This window comes from Scatophagus argus, chromosome 6 (genome assembly GCF_020382885.2).
Source record: "Scatophagus argus isolate fScaArg1 chromosome 6, fScaArg1.pri, whole genome shotgun sequence".
Classification (NCBI taxonomy): Eukaryota; Metazoa; Chordata; class Actinopteri; family Scatophagidae; genus Scatophagus; species Scatophagus argus.
In genome coordinates this window covers 3512766-3535176 of record NC_058498.1, presented here as the reverse complement: position 1 = coordinate 3535176, position 22411 = coordinate 3512766, and the positions used below count along the sequence as shown (strand labels likewise).

At 38.7% G+C, this 22411-nt stretch overlaps 1 protein-coding gene across 1 annotated transcript; it reads right to left on the bottom strand.

Moving 5' to 3' along the window:
• Positions 1 to 1798: 1798 nt before the first annotated feature.
• On the bottom strand, positions 1799 to 18177 carry LOC124060692 (complement factor H-like). Its single transcript, XM_046391938.1, has 22 exons — positions 17972 to 18177; positions 17599 to 17781; positions 17206 to 17311; positions 16982 to 17058; positions 16639 to 16821; positions 15229 to 15411; positions 14931 to 15122; positions 14638 to 14817; positions 13890 to 14057; positions 13302 to 13469; positions 12562 to 12729; positions 11808 to 11969; positions 11245 to 11433; positions 10967 to 11152; positions 5828 to 6010; positions 5446 to 5551; positions 5190 to 5266; positions 4398 to 4589; positions 4088 to 4273; positions 3314 to 3499; positions 2748 to 2927; positions 1799 to 2066 (listed from the first exon to the last, which is right to left on the bottom strand). The coding sequence occupies exons 1-22, from the start codon at positions 18030 to 18032 to the stop codon at positions 1873 to 1875; spliced, it is 3510 nt and encodes a 1169-aa protein (XP_046247894.1). The 5' UTR covers positions 18033 to 18177; the 3' UTR covers positions 1799 to 1872.
• Positions 18178 to 22411: the final 4234 nt, after the last annotated feature.

Below are 22411 nucleotides of genomic sequence, written 5' to 3'. Positions count from 1 at the left end.
TGTTTGTCCAGACAGCTAATGTCACTTCCAGTTAACCAAAGCTTTGACTGGCAGAAGGACAAGGTGCTCACACCATCACTTCACCCACACACTATTATTGGAGCTGGGTTTCATTACTATGGGCTGAATGGAGGCTGAAATGCAATATTATTTTTTCTTACCATGCTGTGGGTTCACGGACAAATTTTGTTTGTTGTAACTTTCAAGCATAGTGTGATAGAAGGGGTACTCGTCTTAGTTTAAGTAAAAGTACAATCAATACAACAATGTAAAAATACTCAGTACTCATGATTATCAGCAAAAGTTCTTCTCCAATGGATTTTTTATATATGGCATTATTACATTGTTAATACAGATGCAACAACATGTAAGCACCATATTCTTGCAAATAATCATGTGAGGAATCACTGTACATGATACACAATTATTAAGGTTCTTGGATTAAAAATATTTAATGGCTGAACACTAAATATGTCTTCCCAAATATCATCAGTAGCATATTTCTGTTGCAACATTCATCAAATGGACCATGACTGGTCAGCAAACTGTGAAACAGTGTGTGTATAACAACACCTGAAATGTACTGGAACTGCATTCTACAACGAAACAATCTTCAGAGGAATATCTACACAGTATTCACAAGCAAAATATGTTCTTTCATGTTTCTTGTCCTTTTGAACAGTGCTTTTCTAAATTTAATTTTAAGAAAATAAACTTTATTGGGATCATTCTTAGGGATTAGATGTATCTGTGTTTTTGCATAAAGTATATTGAGATCACTCAACACTTACTTAAACCAAATCAAATGAATTTCTCGCAAAGTCTGAGATGGCAATTGGCCTACTTTTACTGCTGCTCTTTTAAGCTACCATTGTCCTCGTAAAGTTAGTTTCAAAATTTTTAGCTTTTTGGATAAAATTGGATTAAATGTGTATTCCAGGTAGCATTACATTTTCTTCAAACATAACTGTTGCAGGGCGGCACGGTGGTGCACTGGTTGGCGGTTTGGGCCCTTCTGCAGAGTTTGCACAATCCCAAAAACATACACATTAGGTTAATTGGCTACTCTACATTGCTCCGAGGTGTGAGTGTGTGGTTGTCTGTCTTTGTGTGTCAGCCCTACGATTGACTGGCAACCAGTCCAGGTTGAACCCCGCCTCTCGCCCGTAGTCAGCTGGGATTGCCTCCAGCCCCCTGCAACCCTGACAGATGAGCAGTATAGAAACTGGATGGATGGAAGGATGGATAACTGTTGAACCTCAGTCGTTCGAATTTCCCTCCAGGGATTAATAAAGGAATTCTGATTCTGATTCTGATTCTGTACATGTCCTTTTCATGAACTGTGGGAAGCATATTGGTCCATGTTCACGGTTATGATTTTTCATCATTTCTCACCAATTACGATTTACAGAATTCATTTACCTCCGCTTGCTGGGAGTGGATCACTCCACTGTCTATCTGCTAAATATTCAACCTCTGCATTCCCATTGAAGAGTGTGTCCAGACTTCCAGCATGTAAGTTCTTTACTATATGTACTATTACCACTGATTATCAAACCCATAAAGAAGCAACAATGTGAGGGATTTCAGACAAGGAAAAGAGTCCTGAATCATACTCTCCCTTTCTTCACTGGAAAGACACGAATGTCCCTTTGAGAGAGTCAAAAGTTACTGTCTGAAGAATTAAGATGTGACCTGTAGAAATTACTCTCATCACATGTGTGCATCCCTGTGATTTTGGAAACAGTAAATAGACAAGAGAAAATATAAGTCTCATTAAAATAATCAAACACATAAATATTGTAACTGGTCCAATTTTTTTTATTTTGATTGATCATTTGCATGTTTATCACAGCAGGTTGACAAATAACTTTAATGGCAAGTGGGCAGGTTAATCACACCATCGAGACATTTCTGAGCCATGCTCACTCTGCCGTCGTGTCTTGTTCTTCCAACACACCGGAACTGCAGTTGATCATTATGGGGTGCATACAGCTTAGCCTCATCACTATACTTGAATTCAATATTATGATTTCTCATGAGTTCTTCATTCACAGTGCAGGGTTCTGCAAGAGAAAACAGTTAGAAATCACTGTAAATCATTCTCCATATACTGTACCAATATTACTAATTGTAGGTAAATTACTGAATGGCGAAGGTTGATTATGAACCTACATAAACCACACAATGTGCAGGTGCTTCACCGTAACTTTAAACAACTTTCAGAGTACAAATAGAACAGTGTAAAAGGGAAAATTGTGAGGAATGCTGTCACATTTACCCAGAGCCAAAAGTTACATCTTGTCCAACCACTAAAATTAAAATTATACAAAAATAATTCAAATAATTTAAAGGAAATGTTAAACAATAAACTTACTAATCGACTAATTGCTTCAGCCATACTTGTATGTACTGTTGGGTAACTCAATTTATAACAAAACCTCATATTTTATGAGATTTTAAAATGTGTTGTATTGAGTAACTAGTCACTAAAGGTGTCAAATAATTGTAAACTAAAAAGTACAGTATTTTCCTCTGAAACGTGGTGGAGTACAAGTAGAAAGTGGCATGAAAAGAAAAGACTCAAGTAAAGCACAAGTACATCAACTTTGTGCATAAGTACAGCACTTGGGTAAAAGCCCTTAGTTACATTCCAGTACTGGTACATGCAAACACTGGAAACCAAAGTCAGTATTAAGTTTTTAGCAAAACTTACAGAATGCAAAATGACACATATCGTAACTTACTGAGGCATCTCATCTCTCCAGTCCATTGACCATTGTGGCAGATTTTGTAAGGCACACCAGCCATCTCGTAGAGATTTTGACAGATGTATTTAACGCTTTCGCCATGTGCGTATTCGAATTTAGAAGTACCCTCAATATCTCCATCAGGAAGGTATGGTGGTCTCCCACAGTTCGCAGGAGCTAAAAGAATGTGGACAACGACAGAGCAAGAATCTTTCAGTCACACTTTTTGTGGCCTTTAATGTAAATGTAAAGATTAACAACCACGAAAACCGATGATTAATTTGTTATTAATCTTATTATAAGTCTGTGTATACACTGGCAGTTTATTAGGTACACTTAGCTTCAACTGATGCTGTCGAATACAGCAGCTCTGCAATAAATTACTTTTTAAATTACTTCACCTTTTTACAGACGAAGAATAGCTTTACTATTCTTGTGTAAACATGTCAAATCAAGCCATCTGAGATCTCAGTGCACTATGGGAAACATTTGAAAGTTGTGTCATGGATCAACTTTTCTCTGTTTTTCCCACGATAAAGAGCAAGGGGACAGAACTGATTTACCTCCGCATGTTGGGAAGGGACTACTCCACCGTCCGCCTGCTAAACATTCAACCTCTTCATTCCCGTGAAGATAGTGTCCACGCAGACGGCAGTCAAACCTTAACTTTTGTCCTTTGCTTAGTTGGCCGTTTGGTACATGTGTGCGGAGGAATACATTGTATGGTAGTTGTGGGACTCTGCATTTATCTGTTTTGAAGAAGAGAGTCTGTTTTATCAAGAGGTTTATACAGTATAAACATTTGTATATGACACTTAAGATCTGACTTTTTGTGTTAATCTGATCCAATCTCATGTAATCTAAACCCAAATCTCTCTAAGTGTACCTCTGTTTGACACAAAGACACAGTGAAAGAGAATTGGAATATCATTACTTACTAAAGTTTTTGACGTCAGCAGTCAACTGTTTTCACCAAATGCTCTACAAACTGTTACCTGCCCAGCACCAAACAACAACTGCAGATTTAATTATTGTTATTTTTCCTTGAGGAGAAAAGCACAAATGATGAAAATACCTTTAATATTAACCTTAAGCTCTCACAGCTGTCACAGTTTGCGCTGAAGATGACCCTTTAATATATCTCGCATGTCAGCATCCACCTCCTTGTCTAATTGCCATCATCGTTGCTATTTTGTAGGAGTGGTACTGTGAATCTCTGTATACTGTCTATGTACTGTGAATTCTTATTGAAATTTGATGGATTATTCAAATCTGCAAATGAAAAGGCAGGTAAGATAAATGTAAATGTGATTCGTCTCCAGTGAAAGTGAACATACCAGAACAAGTTGGGAACGGTGCATTCCACTGCCCAGTTGGTAAGCATTCAAGTTCTTGAGACCCTTGCAGTACATACTCATGACTGCACTGAAACTGCAATCTATGTCCAGTCTTCACTTTTTCATTTGCTGGCAATCCAATTATATCAAGATAAGGATGCACCATGCCGACTTTACAAGTGATTTCTGGAACACGTGAAATGGATATTATCAAGTCATACAGTCATTTTAGTTTATCGTACTGTTCTCTACAATAAAAACGTGTCACATTAATATTGCAAGGAGAAATATTTTTTCTTACAGTCATTACCTTCACAAGAGGGGAAAGGATTATCCCACTGTCCATCTTTACCACATATCAGTCTTGAGCTGCCATTCAGATATGTCCCAGGCTCTTCGCAGCTGAATGTGAGGAAACGGTCAGGAAGTATGGGCTCATCATTGTCTGTTAAACCTCTCACTGTTAACTTTTCATCTGCAGGTGGAGGGTCACAGCTGAAAGCTGAGGAAACAGAGACAGGACTCTGAAGTATAATTAAAGTTATATAATCATATATTGTTATAGTATCCCACAATGAGGTTTCAACAGAGAGCTTAGACTCCCAATTGAGCTCCACAGTTGGAGGCTTTTAAAGACATCCCCATTGGTGCTTTACCTACTAACAGAGGAACCTGCTATATAATGGAACAACCGTCTGGGTTTTATGTTGTTACCATAAGTTTTAATTAATTCAGCTTTGTTTCTGAGAAATCATGTTTTGCGCATCATTTTGGCATGTATGGCTTAAAATGCGAAGGAATCATACCAATGAGCCTCCAAGGTGCCACCATTGCCATGAGGAAGAAGACAGTGAGAGGTGTGCATCATGGTTATTGCATATTCAAACATATTATCATTTCACTTGAGAACACAAAAAATCTAAAAGTGACCCAGAAAATAAAAAGTAAATTGATTTAAGCTGCTTTTCTCACCAAAATGTACATTGAAAGTCGTAGTGAACTTAAGTTTTTCATTTATTCAAGGCTTGTACAAAAACTTCCCAGTGGATCGTTCAAGTTGATGGCAACAAAACAGCAAATTCTGTCAGTTACTACGACTTACGATCGCATATTGGCACGTGATTGGTCCATTTGTTCAGCAAACAAGTCCTGGTGTCATCCTTACTCACCATTTGATACCTGCAGTGAACAGTATGATAAAGCTTGGGAAGAACAAATGATTACAGTACCATCAATCAGAGAAATTGCCAAGATGGGAAAAACAGGTTGTGCCATGTTGATGTCTTCTGTTGTCCTCAAAATAATTCTATTTCAGTGACTCTTTATTTTAACCTGCCCTATTTAGCATTTCCACATACCCTTCATTACAAAAGTATCTGATAACTGCTCCAAAAACAAAGTCTTGTCCGCGGATAATTTGATAATATCCATTGGGAGTATCCTCAGGAAGTTGACATGGTTTTACTGAAAAGAAAAAAGAGATTGTTTATCAAGCAGCCGTGTTATTGGTTCATTGCTCAACTGATGTCTGTCTCTCTCAGTACCACAGCCTGATTAATTAATAAAATTACAATCATGTTAATAATCTGTTAATCTGTCACACTACTCTGACTTTTGGAAATTAGACCATGTATATATATAGATATATACATATAAGATTCATGTTTGTTGAAACCTGATGAGTGCTATCGTGGTAGTTGTTTTCTAATAAAGAGGAGAAAAGAAATCCATTTCACTCACAGAAGCACTTCCCCGTGCGGATTCCCTCCCAGCCAAGACTTGTACATACATATCTGATAGTTGGACCTGATACATAACCAGTTTCACAATTGAAATGTATCACATGTCCTTCTCGGTACTCTGATTTTTTGGTCTCCTCTGACACGTAGGCGTGAGGAACGTCTGGGAGCGCCGGACAAGTTACTAACAAACAGCAACATGGGAAACAAGAGGGAATTGGACATGTCTTAACAGTTTGCGTGACTGAAGCTAATTTTCAGAATCAAACATGTGAAGTAGAAGATCTTTAGGTATGGGAGGATATAAGCTTTAGACTTTACATACACAAGCTGACCATCCTGCTCACATACACCTCCTCCATACACATCACATACACATCCTATTTCCTACAATATCACAAATCAGAATCAGATTTCCCTTTAAATTAACAAGGGTTTGCACTTACAAAAGCAAATATTTAACGTCTGTCTTACCATTTTGTGAAAAAGAAACTTGCGCGTTGCCCCACAGCTGAAGAAACAAAAGTATTAAAGGTAATCTCATTTCGACAAGCAGCTGCGCGGTGACAAGCGAGATTCTAACTGAAGCTAACTGCCTTTGACAACTCTTCTTTCTGTGCAAGTCCTGTGTTTTTCCACAGCTGGAGTCCTCAGGGAGCACTAAGGGTCACAACATGGACTGCCCAGTGGGATTGCACAAGGCTGTATGAACACAACATGACACACGGGAACACATGCAGCATGTGCTGTTCACATAAGCAATACTGGAAGCCCCAGAAAAGTTGATGTACATTGAACCTTCGACCAGTAATAACCCATTAATAGACTCTTCACAGTGTAAGTCTTCGACAACCATTGAATTAATTCACAAAATGCTGCAAAGGAGCGTTTTAACCTGCATGTAACTGAAAACTGCATTCACTAACATATTTCCTTTCTGATTCAGTATGGCTGCTTAAAAAGAAAACGTACCTCTCTGCTGACTTGACATTACTTGATGTGGGATAGATGTCAGGAAATGTTTATTCACAACAACTTTTCAAATTCAGATTTGACTTTACAGGATGACCCAGGGAAGTTTTGGTAGAAACAAACTAACTTTAATGCTGAATATCTTATATGTCTGATTATCTGCTGATGATTTCTGTCCAGTGTTGATTACCACATTCAGTACAAGGTCCACTGTAAAAATCATTCAGTCAGTGAAGGATTTAGATCAAAAGGCACGACTGATATGGTACCAAGAGAGCAAAACTGTTTATTTGCACAGTAATGATTCAGACTTAAAAATACATCCCGTTGCTGAAGAATTGTTTTGAATTCCTTCATAACGTCTGATCCCGTCACTTGTGTTTCTCAGTCTGAGGACATTGGATTGACCAACAGTCATCCCAAAGTTGCTACTTGCCTTTCTCCTACTTTAACCCAAGCATAATTCTAATTTTACTTCTAATTATTTGACTTTTTTTTTTAAAAAAAAAAAAAAACAACCCATAAAATAAAATTATTTGACTGTATGAACAAGCTGAGTTTCATATGACTGAGTCACTCTGTTCTTTAAATCTCTGCACACACACATTTTCATCTTTTCCTCTCAAGTAATTCTTTAATTTGTATGTGTGGTATTTAAAATAAAAATATATAATAAAAGTGTGCTATGACTTTTGGTTCCGATCCGACAAACGGTTCTCAAGAAAATCGCGAAAACCGATGGGTGAGCGACATAGACGATGAATGAAAAAGAGAGAGAGAAAAACGAAAAATCGCAAAACATTGCTCTCTTTGTCGCCCTCTAGCTCTGCGATAGTTTCACCTACAGACATCATTCAAAGTTTAAACGGGTAAGGAGGGTTGGGGCTAAATTTTCTCCAATACATTTGTGTTTCAATTGTTTTTGGTTTTCGAGCTACAGCAGTTTAAGCGCGACTCCCTCCTCTTATACACTCTCATGTTAAATTCGGTCGAGTTTTTCTGAGGCGATCCCAAAAACCAAGGCGTTTCTATCCTGCTCGTACGAAACCATGTTTTGACCGGGAAAGATGAACTTCGACATCATGTTAGTAGACAAGTGCCCAGTGCTCACAGTGGAAGAATTTTTGTCCTGCGACTTTTCGTTTGGTCGCAAGAAGCATTTGTTTGAGGGCCTTTTTCTAGCTACCTTTTTCTCTGGGGCGATCGAGGATTTTCTCTCTTTTACCTAGGAGAGCCCCCCTGGATGACAGGGAAGGGAGGGGCTGGGGCGAGGAGGGGGCCTGTTTCCATGGTAACGTGCGCAGCTGCTCAACTGACATGCAGTTATTAATGAAACACAGTTATAGTCAGCACACAAAATGGCTGCTCCCACTACTAATACATGGAGCCCAATGGACACCCAGTGTATATTAATAAGATATACACACACAACAAAATGCATATATGAGCACACACAGGACACACACGCAGATTTTCAAAATATGTAATATAATATAAATATATAATATAGCCTCTCTCTCTCTGCCCCTCCCCGGCTGAAAGGGAAGGGAGGGGCTAGGGCATGGAGGGGACCTGTTTCTATGGTAACGTGCACAGCTGCTCTTTTGTCAGCACACAAAATGGCTGCTCCCACTACTAATACATGGAGCCCAATGGACACCCAGTGTATATTAATAAGATATACACAGCACAACATGCATATATGACCACACAGAGACACTAACACACACACACACACAGATTTTCAAAATAAAAGCCCCTTTCAAATTACAGGAAGTGGCTGTCACAGGGGCGGCACGGTGGTGCAGTGGTTAGCACTGTCATAGCAAGAGGGTTCCAGGTTCGAATCCCGGTCTGGGCCCTTCTATGTGGAGTTTGCATGTTCTCCCTGTGCCTGTGTGGGTTTTCTCCGGGTACTCTGGCTTCCTCCCACAGTCCCAAAATAACATGCACGTTAGGTTAATTGGCAACTCTAAATTGCCCCTAGGTGTGAGTATGAGAGTGTGTGGTTGTCTGTCTTTGTGTGTTGGCCCTGCGATTGACTGGCGACCAGTCCAGGGTGAACCCCGCCTCTCGCCCGTAGTCAGCTGGTATAGGCTCCAGGTCCCCCGCGACCCTAACGGATAAGCTGGATAGAAAATGGATGGATGGATGGCTGTCACAGAGCTTTTCAAAATAAAAGCTTCAAACATGTTTTGAAATCTACCAAGGGTCCCGGCAATAGGGTCCCAGCAGAGCCCTGGCGAGCGCCATTGGCCCACTCAAAACTTCTTGTGAAGAAATTTTCTAGTTATCTTTATTGTCCTCATTATTATTAGTATTATTGTTGTGGCTGTTGTATTATAAAAACTACATTGTTATTATACTGACTGTACATGTCATTATTACCATTATTGCAGGAGTTACAGCACTCTGTTATTACTGCTGTTACTACACATCAAAGTGTACTTTCTAACAACACTCACAAGCAATTTGGAGTTCAATGCATCTTGTCCAAGGACACTCCGACGTGTAGACTACAGACTTCTGATTAGTGGATGACCTGCTCTCCATCCTGAGCGGAGAAAGACCACTCTCCACACACTCATAGGTATTAAAACGTACTTTTCCTTTTCAAAACTGTTTATACAATTCTGAAAGATACAGCTAGGCACAACAATTTAACAGCCTGAATACTCTAAATGCCCCACCCAGTAACTGTTTGAAATTCTATATGCTGTATTTTGTCATTAAATACAGAGAATCCAAATAAAGCCTTTTTCTTTTCTCCTCTTTTATTCAATATAGCAAAGCTCAAAAATTCCAGATCACATTATTACATGATTAATTGATTTAGTCATTCAATGTTATCCTTTCCAATGATTTGTGTACCAGAAAGCGTGTATTAACTATGAGATGATCACAACATCAGTATGACTCATGGACACTAGAGAAGCCATTTCCTGTCTTTGGACTTCAAACAAAATCAGCATCACGATCCCTCAGGGGGTGCTGTGGGAGAGAATTTCTGTGTTCAGTATCACATCTCAACATGCTGTGGGTGTAAATCATGCGTCCAGTTCTAAATAACCCGTTTTCTTTTTGCTTGTGTTGTTTTTGCAGTGAAACAGTTATTATGGTTTCATTTCAGCTGACAAATAAAACAGACATGTGCCTTTGTCTTTTGAGGATAAAAACAACCAGTGATGTTTTGGATTTTTATGTTTTACTACTAATACTGCTGTGTGGTCCCTATGCTGAACTCTAAGGCAAAGCACCAAGTGTTGGAGTGATGTAAACACTGTATTTTCCCTCCTTCACTCTTGCAGAGGTGTAGTGGAGGGATACGTCCAGGTAGTTGCATTGCCAGAAATAAATGTAAACATGAGTACAAGGATACTAACTTGATTTGGCTAACTGAGACTGCCGAGGCCCCATTAGGTTTAACTTGAATTGTTACACCCAACAAATACTTCTTTTTTACAGTGCAGGTGCACTACAGAGGAATGTCTCTGTGGTCAGTGTGGAGCTGAGGGATGATTATGATTGTCCATAAATCTCTCAATATCTTGTCTGGATATTATTACCCCTTAGCTTCACATTTCACTGTTTGATTCCACTTGCCGTTGACGCATTGTGCAGTTTGTACTTCACCCAAGCTACACTGATAACGTAATTCTTCCCCATGCTTATAACGTTTTTTGTCTTCATCATAGATCAGCGTCTCATTGATAGGCTTGTCACAGTACGCTGAAAATACAAGAAATCCACACAGGAGTTGTTTGAGGCACAGGACTTCACATTCTGAGTCTGCAGCCTGGTTAGGCTTAGGCAACCACATTTTGCTCAAGCCAAGGGGAAAAAAATGATGGCTTCAGATTGGAGTACAAAGCAGTGTATTATTTGTCTGACAGCTGAAATCTTAAATTTATGTGAACTGGTAAACGCACCAAAATCCATTCTGCTTTTACCTTCAGTGTATTTTGCATTTTTACTCGTTTCTTAATGTCATTAAGCTCCTTTTGCCCCCACAGACACATGTATGACATGACAGAGAACAAAACATTTTTATCTCTATATTCATTATGGCATTCAGAGTCTTGAAAACTCAACAGGTTACATAACTTTGCTTTGAGACTTTTGTCTTTCATTATCTGTAATTTTGTTAATTTCTTTTTTATGTACATACCGTGGCAGGTAATGTTCACCTCCTCCCATTCCCCATCTTTGCATCGAAGTCTGCTCTCTCCCTCCATTGTGTAGTTATCACGACACTGATAAATTACTTCAGAGTCAGACAAGTACTGCTTCTTATATGCACCCACAACAACTGCATTTGCCACTCTAGGTGGGGCTTTGCAGTTACTGGCAAGAGCTGCAAGAGATGAAAACATGGATAGTATGAAATGACTCCCTATGACCTTTTTTAGAAATATTTATGATCTAAAAAGATTGAAGATGACTCACGTCTACAGATTGTTTTGAAGGCTAATCCGTTTGCATTCCATTTTCCCTCCTGACAAATTAACCTGTCAATCTGAGCCTGGAATCCTTCCTTACAGGTAATCTGGACGCTTTCACTATGTTGATAAAGATAATGCTGACGTGGCATATTCCCGTTAGGAATCACAGGAATTCCTCCACATGCTCTTTCGTCTGGAGTGGATGAGATTACACACAGTTAGGGCAGTATACCTTTGCAAACAAATGAGACATCAGCAATAAAACAATATTTTTTCTTTCAAAATCAAAGGATGTCACTTTTTCAAAAAGTAGTGTTTTACCAAATTAAATCTAAGACATCATACTTGAATGCTGAAATATGCTTTGGCTGCAGAATCACACCAGATTTAATTTGCTTTGAGGAGTGAGATGCATTCGCTCCAGTGTTACTGAAGGATTGAAGGATTTTTTTCTCTTTCAGAAAAAAAGGCTTATATCTTTAAGAAATCTGCACTGATTCCAAAACCTCATTTAATTTTCTACTTCAAATGATGTATAGCTTGTCAGTTGATATTCCAGAACGTTACCAATGCACTGTTCAAGTCCAGCCCACACTCTGTCTTTACACGTGGCCTGACTCCACCAGCCTTTGTTGTAAGGCTTGTAACCTTGATTGCAGGAGTAGTACAGTGTGCTGCTGTTGTATGGGCCAACTATGAATCCATTTGGAACTTCAGCTTTTGGACATGCTGACAATGAAAGAAAGAAAGAGATCATATTCAGATGGCATCAATCAAAAGATGGTAACAACACATTTTTCCCCATGCTCTCGTGATGGTGTTATTGATCTGTTTTGGCTTTTTGCAGTTTTGTTGCCAGAATCCTACTGACTTTGACAATTGGGACTTTAATCTCGTGCTGGCAGCAGGTTAATGTAACTGTTCTTCAAGGATGTTTCTCCATCTATTGGATGGATTGCCATTAACTTTGGTTTGCACATTTATGTCCACGTCAGAATAATTTGTAATTATTAGCCCGTTTATGCAGTGGCGCACTGACTTTAATTTTAGATTTATCTTCGACAGCACACATTTGAACAGAGCATATGTCACATGTTAACAACGGTGGTTAGCTGTTGCATCTTATTGAAGGATGTGATGAAGGATTTAAAATGGCTCTTAGAAAACATGCATATTAATTTAGTCAACGTTTAACCTTTTAAATTAAAATTAAAACTTTTACCTGTTAGGAGATATTTACTATTTATATTGCTGTTTACAAACACATGGTCATGCTAAAATCCTCCTTTAAACTGTAATTGTTGTAGTTGAATGTTCTCACCTGTACAACTCTGAATCCCAGTCCAAACACCTTCTTTACAAATAATAGTGAAACGCTCGTCCCTATCATTTTGGCAAGCATAGGAGACTCGTTCCAGGTGTGCGTACTTTTGCTTGTCGTTGCGGATAATGTGTGCATTCTTGATGTCAAGTTTTTCACATTGTATACCTGAAACAAATCAAATGACACTGTGACCCTCCAGGTTTCTGGTTAAATTCACACATTTTGAAACAAACATTTCACAGAAGAATGCTTGTCTGTGTAAATTACCTCCCGTGGTCTCCTGTCAGATCTCGCAGTGCTCCAGAATGAGCACATTGATATGGAACATTTAATAAAAACTCTCATGTAAAGGGGGAAAAGAGGCACAGAGCTGCTGTTCCCCACCAATTCATCCACTCTTCAGGGTTAATGAGTGCTAACTGGTAGTACATTTCAAATCAACTGATTTAATTTAGATTTAAATTTGCAGTGGTGGGATTGCTGTTGTTTAGAAAACTCAAAGTCATATTCAACTCTTTGAGGCAGAGTGGTTGATTTCCTTATAATCTGAATCTATAATAATCATGGGTTCTGTGACTTCGAACTGATTGTAAATTATCACACCTGAAAGCTTTAGGCAAGCCTGTTAAAAATCTCTGTTTAAGGCTAAATGTGATGCAAGGGTGAAAACAGTAGTTTGCAAAAGGATGGAACAAACAGCAGTTAACTTAACTGCATTGTGTATTGTATTTTCTTACTTATACATTGTGAGCTCTTGGTCCAGCCGTCTTTCCCACAGGTTAGATTAAAACGTCCCACAAAGCCACCCTTGCAGACGTACTCGACCTGGTCCTTGTATCTGTACGTCAGCTGACTCTCTCCCTCAATGTCTGCATTCTCAAAATATCGTCTGTCACATGTTATCTCTAAAAATAAGAGAGGATTTGCACAATGTAAAGAGATTTGTCATGAAATTATCCATACACTGTGAAATTGTGTCACATGGACACAGAATGGGGACTGTAACCACAAATAGCCACTTGTTTCAGTGTGTCCATGATTTAAAAAATATGGGATCAACATGTTTCGTGACTTCAAAGCTTTGGCGAATTGTGTTTTTCAGGTTGCAGGCTCCCAATTAAACACGTCTGACCTCCCGTTCTCAGACTACTGCAGAGACAGAGTTTCTGTTTTCTAACTGAATGACTGGAACTGACTGGGAGTTTGACAGCTTTGGCCAACAGTTTCTTAAAATCTCTTACATTAAATGCATGCATGTTAAAACAAAAACAAACAGAAACACGAAAACGAGCTGACAATGAAGTTATTTCACTGTACTTCCTTACCTGTGCATTGTGAATTGCCAACCCAACCATTTTCCCCACAGGTTCGTGTGGGATTTCCCGTGTAACCTTCGTTGCAGACATAGTTGACCCGTTCATTGTTTTTGTATTTCATTTTGTTAGAGTAGGAAATATCTGCGTTTGGGATTTCCAGTCTGTCACATATTATTTCTGTAGAAAAAAAAGAAAAACTTTTATATGCAATTGCACACATTTATTTCACACTTGCTGAGACATACAGATACAGAAATGTATGTAGCAAATGTATGAAGACACTGCGAACAAGTGACTGTGAGTTGTAGTAGTATGAGTAGGATTACTGTAATATATAGAATTATGTGAAGCAAAGCAGCTAATAATAAATAAATAAACTAATAAAAATAATAATAATAAAGTTTAATTTCACTTTTTCCCTTTTTCCTCTTTATTTTGCTCGTTTTTAAAGCAGATGTCAAATAGGCCATGTCAATAAACATCACAAGAAATCTATCAATCTCTCGTCCTAACATGTATACTGTCATCAGATCTTGCAGATCTTATTTTTTGCTGTATGGAACGACATTACTTCATTTTCTCTGGACAAATGCAGATAAATACTGTTGCAATCAATGTCATAAACTGGGATTGGGACAGACTCAGCTTGGGATTCAGTCAGCTTTTGTAGAAAACATTCAGTGCAGTGAAACACATGGATCAGAATTGGACCTAAAGTAACAGTAATGTCACAAACACAATATTAACTTGAAAATACCTTGACAAAGTGGTTTTGGTCTCCACCCATCTCTGTGACATACAGCCCGGTAGGAGCCATCTGTGCTCTTGTAGTTTTGTCTACACCTGTATCTGACAGTATCGCCCAATGTGATTCGTTGCCAACGGTAAACATCCCAATAATCCACGTCATTTTCTCGTCGGTTGCTGCATATAACCTCTAAAATAAGAGAAAAACTTGTGTATTTAAAGGTAATAATCTCATCTCATACACACAGCAGAGAACAACAATCTCAGTTTGTCTCTGGCTCTGAAGCCCATGAAGTTTTCTACCTTGGCACACTGGTCTGATACTCCATGTTCCATCATCATTGCATGTAGTTACCGCTGAGGTCTCTGTAGGGTGATTAATCCAGTACTTCTCTCCACACATGACTGTCAGTGTGTCACCAGGTGAAAACACGTTTCTGTAAGATGTTTGATACGTGGTTCCTTCAAGTGCCGTTGGCAGTTTACATTTTGTGGCTGCATTTGTTGGGAAATTAAGCATAATATTATCTGTTAGTTTGTTGTAACAAGACAGACAATAGTCCCATGAGAAACATCCATCCAGCTCCAAGTTCATACTCACGTTCACACAGTGGTGTGGGGCTCCACTCTGCTCTTAGTCCAAATTTTGTGCATTTTGAAGGTCTCTCTTCAGCACGTGTATACTTCTTATTGCACTCATAATGCAGGACTTCATGTTCGTTGTAGTCACGCATCTCTCCAATAACACGACCATTTTCAATATCTGGTACTGAACATTTTATTGCTGTTGGAGAATACAAACAGACATGAATTTAAATCCATGTGTTTGTGAAAGGGCAAATATTAAGGGATATGTGGGATTGAATTCATAGGTAAATCATATGATGGACCAGCTTCAAAATGTCCATTTATTAATTTTTTTTATTTTATGCACTATAACAGAATTCATTTCTGAGGCTACATTACTGTTTTGATTAAGCAATTGATTAATTACTATTAAGCCACCGTCAATGAAAAACTGAAAATTGAATTTTCAGGATTTAAGACAGATGAAGGTAAGCTAACTGTTTTCCCTTGTTTACAGACTTTGTGCTATGCTAAGCCGACTACCTGCTGGCTGTAATGCTGCATTGAATAGACAGATAGGACAGTGGTGTCGATCTTCAGTTTCAGTTTGAGATATATTTAAAATTTGAGCTGCTGATTTTTTAAATGTTAGAGCTGTTCTTGAATTCAGTTTTGATCCAAATATCAAGAAAAACATCATAATTTAATGAGGGGAACTCTGGGGATTGGGGATTTGGGTCACTCATTCACCAGGAGTTGGAAGATTAGGAGTAGTTGAAGGGGACCATTTGACATATTCTGGTATAGAAATCCCTGATATTCCACTATATTATCAGACCAAGTTCAACAAGCGGTGACGTAAATGCATTATGGTATTTTAGTGATGACTGAACTCTGTAGGTTGTTATCATGTTAGATAGCAGATATAAGTTGATCAGTGGAAACATCTGGTGCTATCCAGTGCTGAAATCGGGTTGCGTACTAAACAAGTCTTGATGAGAAAATGTTTAGAGAAACACAGTCGACACGGGTTGTCTAATATCAGGCAAGAAAGAAATGGAGGAAGTTGGCAGCACAGTCAGCTCCTCCAACATGTCTCTGTCATTGGCTATTTTGGTCCTGCTCAGAGTGCACAGAATTTAATCATTTAGATTTTAAATATCTGAAATATCAAGCATATTTTAACCTGTCAGAGAGGCCCTGATGTGTCTGTGAGCAATTTGGCAGATTTAAGACTGGATCTGTGTTTGTACGGTGCTTTTTGCATGTCTGTATAGCTTAGTATCTTCCTCTCTCCCTCTGTTTTCATTGTTTCTTTTCTGAAAGTAAGACCTTCATGCACTTCCTGTTTTCATTTTGGATATCCTGCTTTTCCTATAAGCTCCAGCTTCCCCACGACCCTGATGGATAAGCGGTATAGAAAATGGATGGATGGATTCTTTACCTTTGCATTTTGGAACTGCCTCATTCCATTGTCCATTGTCGTCGCAGTAGATCTCTGATGACCCAAACAGGATTTCATTGCTGAATTTGCAGCTAAATCGAATTACATTGCCAAAGATAGCTTCCTCTGTGTCCCCAATCACTTGGACATTATTGTCCACATGAATCACTGGGCACTGTTGGGCTGGAAGGAAAAACATGATTAAAAATAGATTGGGGGACCAAACTTATCGACCAACAAGCAGGTAAGCAGTAAAGTTTCTTTTCAACAGTTTGAAGGGAGTGACATTTCCCACTGTGTGTCACAAGCCAGATGATTAATGATCCTTCATCTCAGCTCTTACCCTCACAGACAGGAACAACGCCATCCCAGCCTTCAGCCATGCAACGCCGGAAGTTTGTGCGACTGACCATTTGATAACTGAAGCCGGCATGAAGTGAAAAATGGAGAAAGGAAATGTCACTATATGATCCAATTTTAAATCACATAGTATTATACTTACAAAGTACAGACAAACATAGAAAACAATACAGAAGTACAAAAATGTGATTATAAATATTTTCATACCCTTTGTGGCAGGTGTATACCACTTTCGACCCAAAGACAAAATCATCTCCTTTGTCTAGGTAAAAATCTGCAAACTGGGCATCACCGGGATGACCACATGATCTTGCTTATTACGTAAGAATGAAAGAGAATACATGAAAATATATCATTAAGGCCCAGACTGCAGTGTCATAGTTGTAATATAAGTTATAATATAAAGTCAACAATATTAATGCAATAAAGTTTTTCCTTCTTTGGCATTTGTTCACTTATTCAAACTATGACACCATAAACACTGAACAGAATGTACTGATACAGCTTTACATGTTACGTATTGTGTGTAATGGTGTTTACCACTTTTTTGTAATGGAGGAATAAATATCTATTTCCAAACAGCAAAAGACTGGAACTTACGTTCACATTTAGTGCCTCTAGATTGCCATTTTCCTTCGACACAGATCAGTTTGAAAAAGCCAGTGTAGCCAATATTGCAGCCCACTCTCACTTGCTTTCCGCCAGCGTAGCTGGCCTCCAGATTACTTATGTCAAAGTTTGAATCAAACAGCCCACTATTTATAAACTTTTCACGGGTACAGTCTGTGGGGGGAAAACAAAACAAAACAAAACAAAACAAAACAAAACAAAACAAAACAAAACAAAACAAAACAAAGAGTTAATATTTTACAAAATGCACAATATATATATATATATATATATATACATATATTCAATATATTCAACAATAAATTAAAGGAGCTTTCAAATTACTGAATTTGCTTGGTCTTACCTTGACTTTTCACAAAGGTCATCCATAAAAATAGGACACAGCTTTGGGTTATCACATGCATTTTATCTTCATTACCTTGAATCCCCAAGCAGAAGTAGAAACTGGAGACTGAAACACTATTATACACTGAGAGAGCTGTGGATTTTACAGGCAAAAAAGAGATTGCTCAATGATTTACGCAAGCCTGTTCCAACCTCCAACTACAATCCCAGGCTCAGAGGGAAGAGAAAAAGGGGGAAGTGACCACACTGAGCCTCTTATATGACACACTGGATTCTTAGCAAAAGCTTGAAAATACCTTATGTGTTAAGATTTATACTTTGGAATAAGGTCAATGAATCATGGGAACAGCTCAGCAAAATAACATAATAATATGGACTGTGGTTTATTTTGGTTTTTTAAAAGATTTTTTAAAACACTGCAGTAAGTGTTTCATGCCCCAGCACTGTCAGGCTTTCCTAAAAAAAAAGGTATTCCTGTAAAAGTTTGTTTGTTTTTTCCTTCTTGGTAATCATTTGCAGAAATCAATTGAACAAACAAAATGTGTTGCATTTCAGCAAGTCAGCTCAGACTCTTCCTGTCTTGAGAGTAAATAAATAAGAGTAAATCATTATTTAAAAAATTCAAACTAATCACTGTTTCTTTTATTGTGCACCAAAGACTCAGTTAAAGGCACATGGGTTGTATAATATTGTTTTTGGGTGCTGATGGCCCTCTGATGCTACTGCCAAAGTGCTGTGAAACAAATAAGAGGGTGACCTCAGTTTTGAAACAAAATGGATCTGTTAAGCAATCCAAAATTCACCTTAGTTTCTCAATATGACTTTTTGTTTTGTTTGAAACAGAAGTGTGTGGCAAAGAAAACAATATATTGCACAAACTTATTCCTCAGAACATCTGCTACCAATTTGTGGTAAGAAACTATGAATCAGGTGGGATCTAAAAGTGAGACACCAAGCAAATTCAGAGGCAGGAACGTGTTTTGACAGAAGGTGCAGATGCTGGATATTTTGTGTGTTTTACAATATAGAGCAGATTAAGTGGGAAGGTAGAGAAGGACGAGAAGGTTGGAGAAGTGGCTTGTGACTGGAGGGTTGCCAGCTCGCCCCCCCTCCTCCTTTAACAAAACGTGTGGGTGAAACATTTAAATAAGGCTCAGGTCAGACATGTTAACCATTTTCCATATTATTGTAACATTGCCTCTACCACTCTCAACTGTAAACGACAGCCGCATGAAAGACACCCGGCAGCACTTGGTCTAAAGGTTTATTAATCTCCACATTAGAACTAGAACTTCCTAAGAGGGCTCGGGAAGTACAATGTAGATCAGAAGCTGCTGGTAACCTTCTACTGTTCAACCATCGAGAGCATCCTGTCCTACTGCATCACAGTGTGGTTTTCCCACTGCACTGAAGCAGAGCGGCAGAGGCTCCAGAGGGTGGTAAAGATGGTGCAGAGGATCATCGGCTGCCCTATCCCCTCCCTGAACAGAGGGACTAGCATCACCAGTGACTGCACCCATCCTGCCTTCCCTCTGTTTGACCTGCTGCCCTCTGGCAGGCGGTACAGGTCCATCAGAACCAGGACAGGCTACATTTCGTAGCGTTCCAGTACGTGTATGTGGATGTTCGATTTATGTCCAATCAGATTTCAGCCTGTATGTGTTGCCATGTCAGTCTAATCTGCCCAGGGCCTTCAGAATCAGTAGTGCTGGCCCATGCAGTTTAGACTATATTAACCACTGACTGTTTCTTTAACCAATCTGTATTCCTTGTACAATGACAATAAAGGCTTCTGATTCTGAATCTGATTTACAGCTGTCAGCCACAGTAAAACTACGTTTTTACAATGCAATGTTCTGCAGGGAAAAATTGGGTTCTCGCACTCATATGAATGTTCACACCAGCCACCTAAACAATGCAGAGCAACGACAATGGCCAATAACACTGGTTATTGCCTAATATTAGATTTTTTTTGTCACCATCTACAGATGTCTTCACAGACAGACACACCTTCAGGAACTGCTCAACAGCGACCTCTTGAGGTTGCTCCACAGAGACAAAACACTGACAGGACATTATAAACTGCAGGTACCAAGGTCTTGGCACAGCAACTGTACAAAATATATAAACTGTGGAAAAACTGAAATAAAGCAATTTTATTTAATATTAAGAAAGTTAAGTTAGTTTGTTACTTTTGCTATATGCAAAACTGAGGCATAAATAATTCCTCTCTAGATTCACAAATGTTCCTTGAATCGGGTTTATGAAGTCAGTCAGTGGGGCAGAGAGACAGACAGGCAGATATACAGAACAGAGGTTAAAACAGATGGCACTGAATATTCAAATTATGTGCAATTACAGTCAAACAGAACGCAACAAATACAGACTACAATGTGTTTAGGTCTGCTGTCAGAAAGAGTCCATCTGCTAGATGTTCATTTGAAAGCATTTATAGAAATTATTTAGAAAAGAAAAAGAAAAAAGACATCAGGCCCAGCCTCAGCTCTGACTGCGTCCCAAATCTACTTATTACATTCATACAATGTATAATACATACCAGTTGTAACAGTACAACAGTTAAAATGGTAACATATGTTGATATTTTTTTAGAAAACTGTTTTTTTTTTTCAAAACAAGGGAATGGGATAGCACATGAAGCTGCGATAGATGCGTGTGCCGAAAAAAAAAGTGATACATGAATATAATGAGACATATGTGAAGAATGTGGATCCAGGAGGACAACTGAGGAGCTTGACGTGTCACCTACTGACAGCTGTGTCATACAAACACCTCCTCACCTTGTTGACCTGGAAGAGGGCAGGATTGCGTGGTTTCACCTTCATAGTTCGCCAACAGAAATTAAAAATCAATGGTTAATTATTGTTTTTTGTGGGTCAGCCTCATTCAGAGCACAGCTGAGAGGCAACTGTGCGAACAGAGGCCGAGTTAAATCCCACTGGGCCACCCACACTCTATTCCATTCCTGTCTGGACCCACCGTGTTGGACGTACTGATGCACTTACTGTAGGCCTGTGGCTAAAAATAGACAACTACAGTATTTATGGATTATGAAAGGGTCATGGAGGACATGGGTAAGGACCGCAAAATGAGTAAAAAGATTCTCTGCAAAAAGTCCACAGCGCCACTGTTTAATCACAAAGGTCATCCAAGCCATTTAGAAAAGAAAAAGAATCCACCAATCTCCACAGATATAACATCCAAGCCATTATTTTCACACACTCGATCCTAATAAACAGCAATTTTAAATCCCTTTCTGTATTTCTCCACTAGAGGACATAAGCGATCCACAAGGATGCTGGAGAGGCAAACTGATGGGGAAATGTGGAAAAAATAGATAAATAAAATACAAGAATCTATTGTAGTATTTTACATGACTGATTTTTCTATTATCAAGGCGTGTTTGGATAGAGACAAAAAATTGACAGCAGCTGGTTTTATTACTTCCATTAACCCAGTAATTATTGACCAGCAATTTCCTGCTCAGCCTGTTGGTTTGGTTGAACGTTAAGAAAAAAAAGTCATGGAGAGGACGTAAAGGAAAAAGCAATGTTTGCATTATTTCTGTATTTGAAGGAGCACATTGTCTATGCTCTGTTGCAGCAACTCATTTAGCTGCGCATATCCACTCAGAGGGTATAGATGCAGCACTAAAGAGCAAAATCTGACTATTTAGGCCGTTTCTGATCACATACTACAGTATGTACACCAAACATGTCAATGAACAAACAAAGAGTTTTCTTTCAGATGTGAGGACTTGCAAAAAATACAGCAAAAACAAAATTTGATAAAAGGAAAAAAAATCCTACTATATTGAATTTGGGCAATTTTATAGTTTAGGAAATGTAAAATACACATTGGGTTCAAGTGTTAAGGATATAAATTGTTTATCTGACTGACATAATTAATCTAAAATTTTTCCCACAAATAATACTACTACTTTGCTTTTTGATTTGTGCAAGTTTAACTGATTTTCAGCGCAGGTCATATGGTTTATGTCCTTAGAAATCTGCCATCTCCAGTAAATAACATAAAGCTCCTGATGAGCAGGACTTGGATCTGTTTTTGATTGTTGCTGGAGCAGCTAGCATGTTGTCTTTGGCTGCTGGGATAATCCAAACCTGTTTATTCAACAGGATGAGCATGAATGCTTAAGCTCACAGCAAACAAATGGCCAAGCCCTCCCTAAGGATTTCAGCTTAATGCTAATGATATACAGAAAGCAGCAACAATTATTTTCACAGGTTAATGAACTGGATGTTTGTCAGTCCAGCGAGAGATTTGCTTTTCAACACTGCAAAAGCTGCTGTGTAAAAGTGCAAAGATTGTCACGATAAGCTTAGTCTCAGCTGTCGCTGACTTTCTGCAGTCGATCCTCATTTATGTTCCAGTGCTTCTCCTGCTTTGATCCTTATGTTTC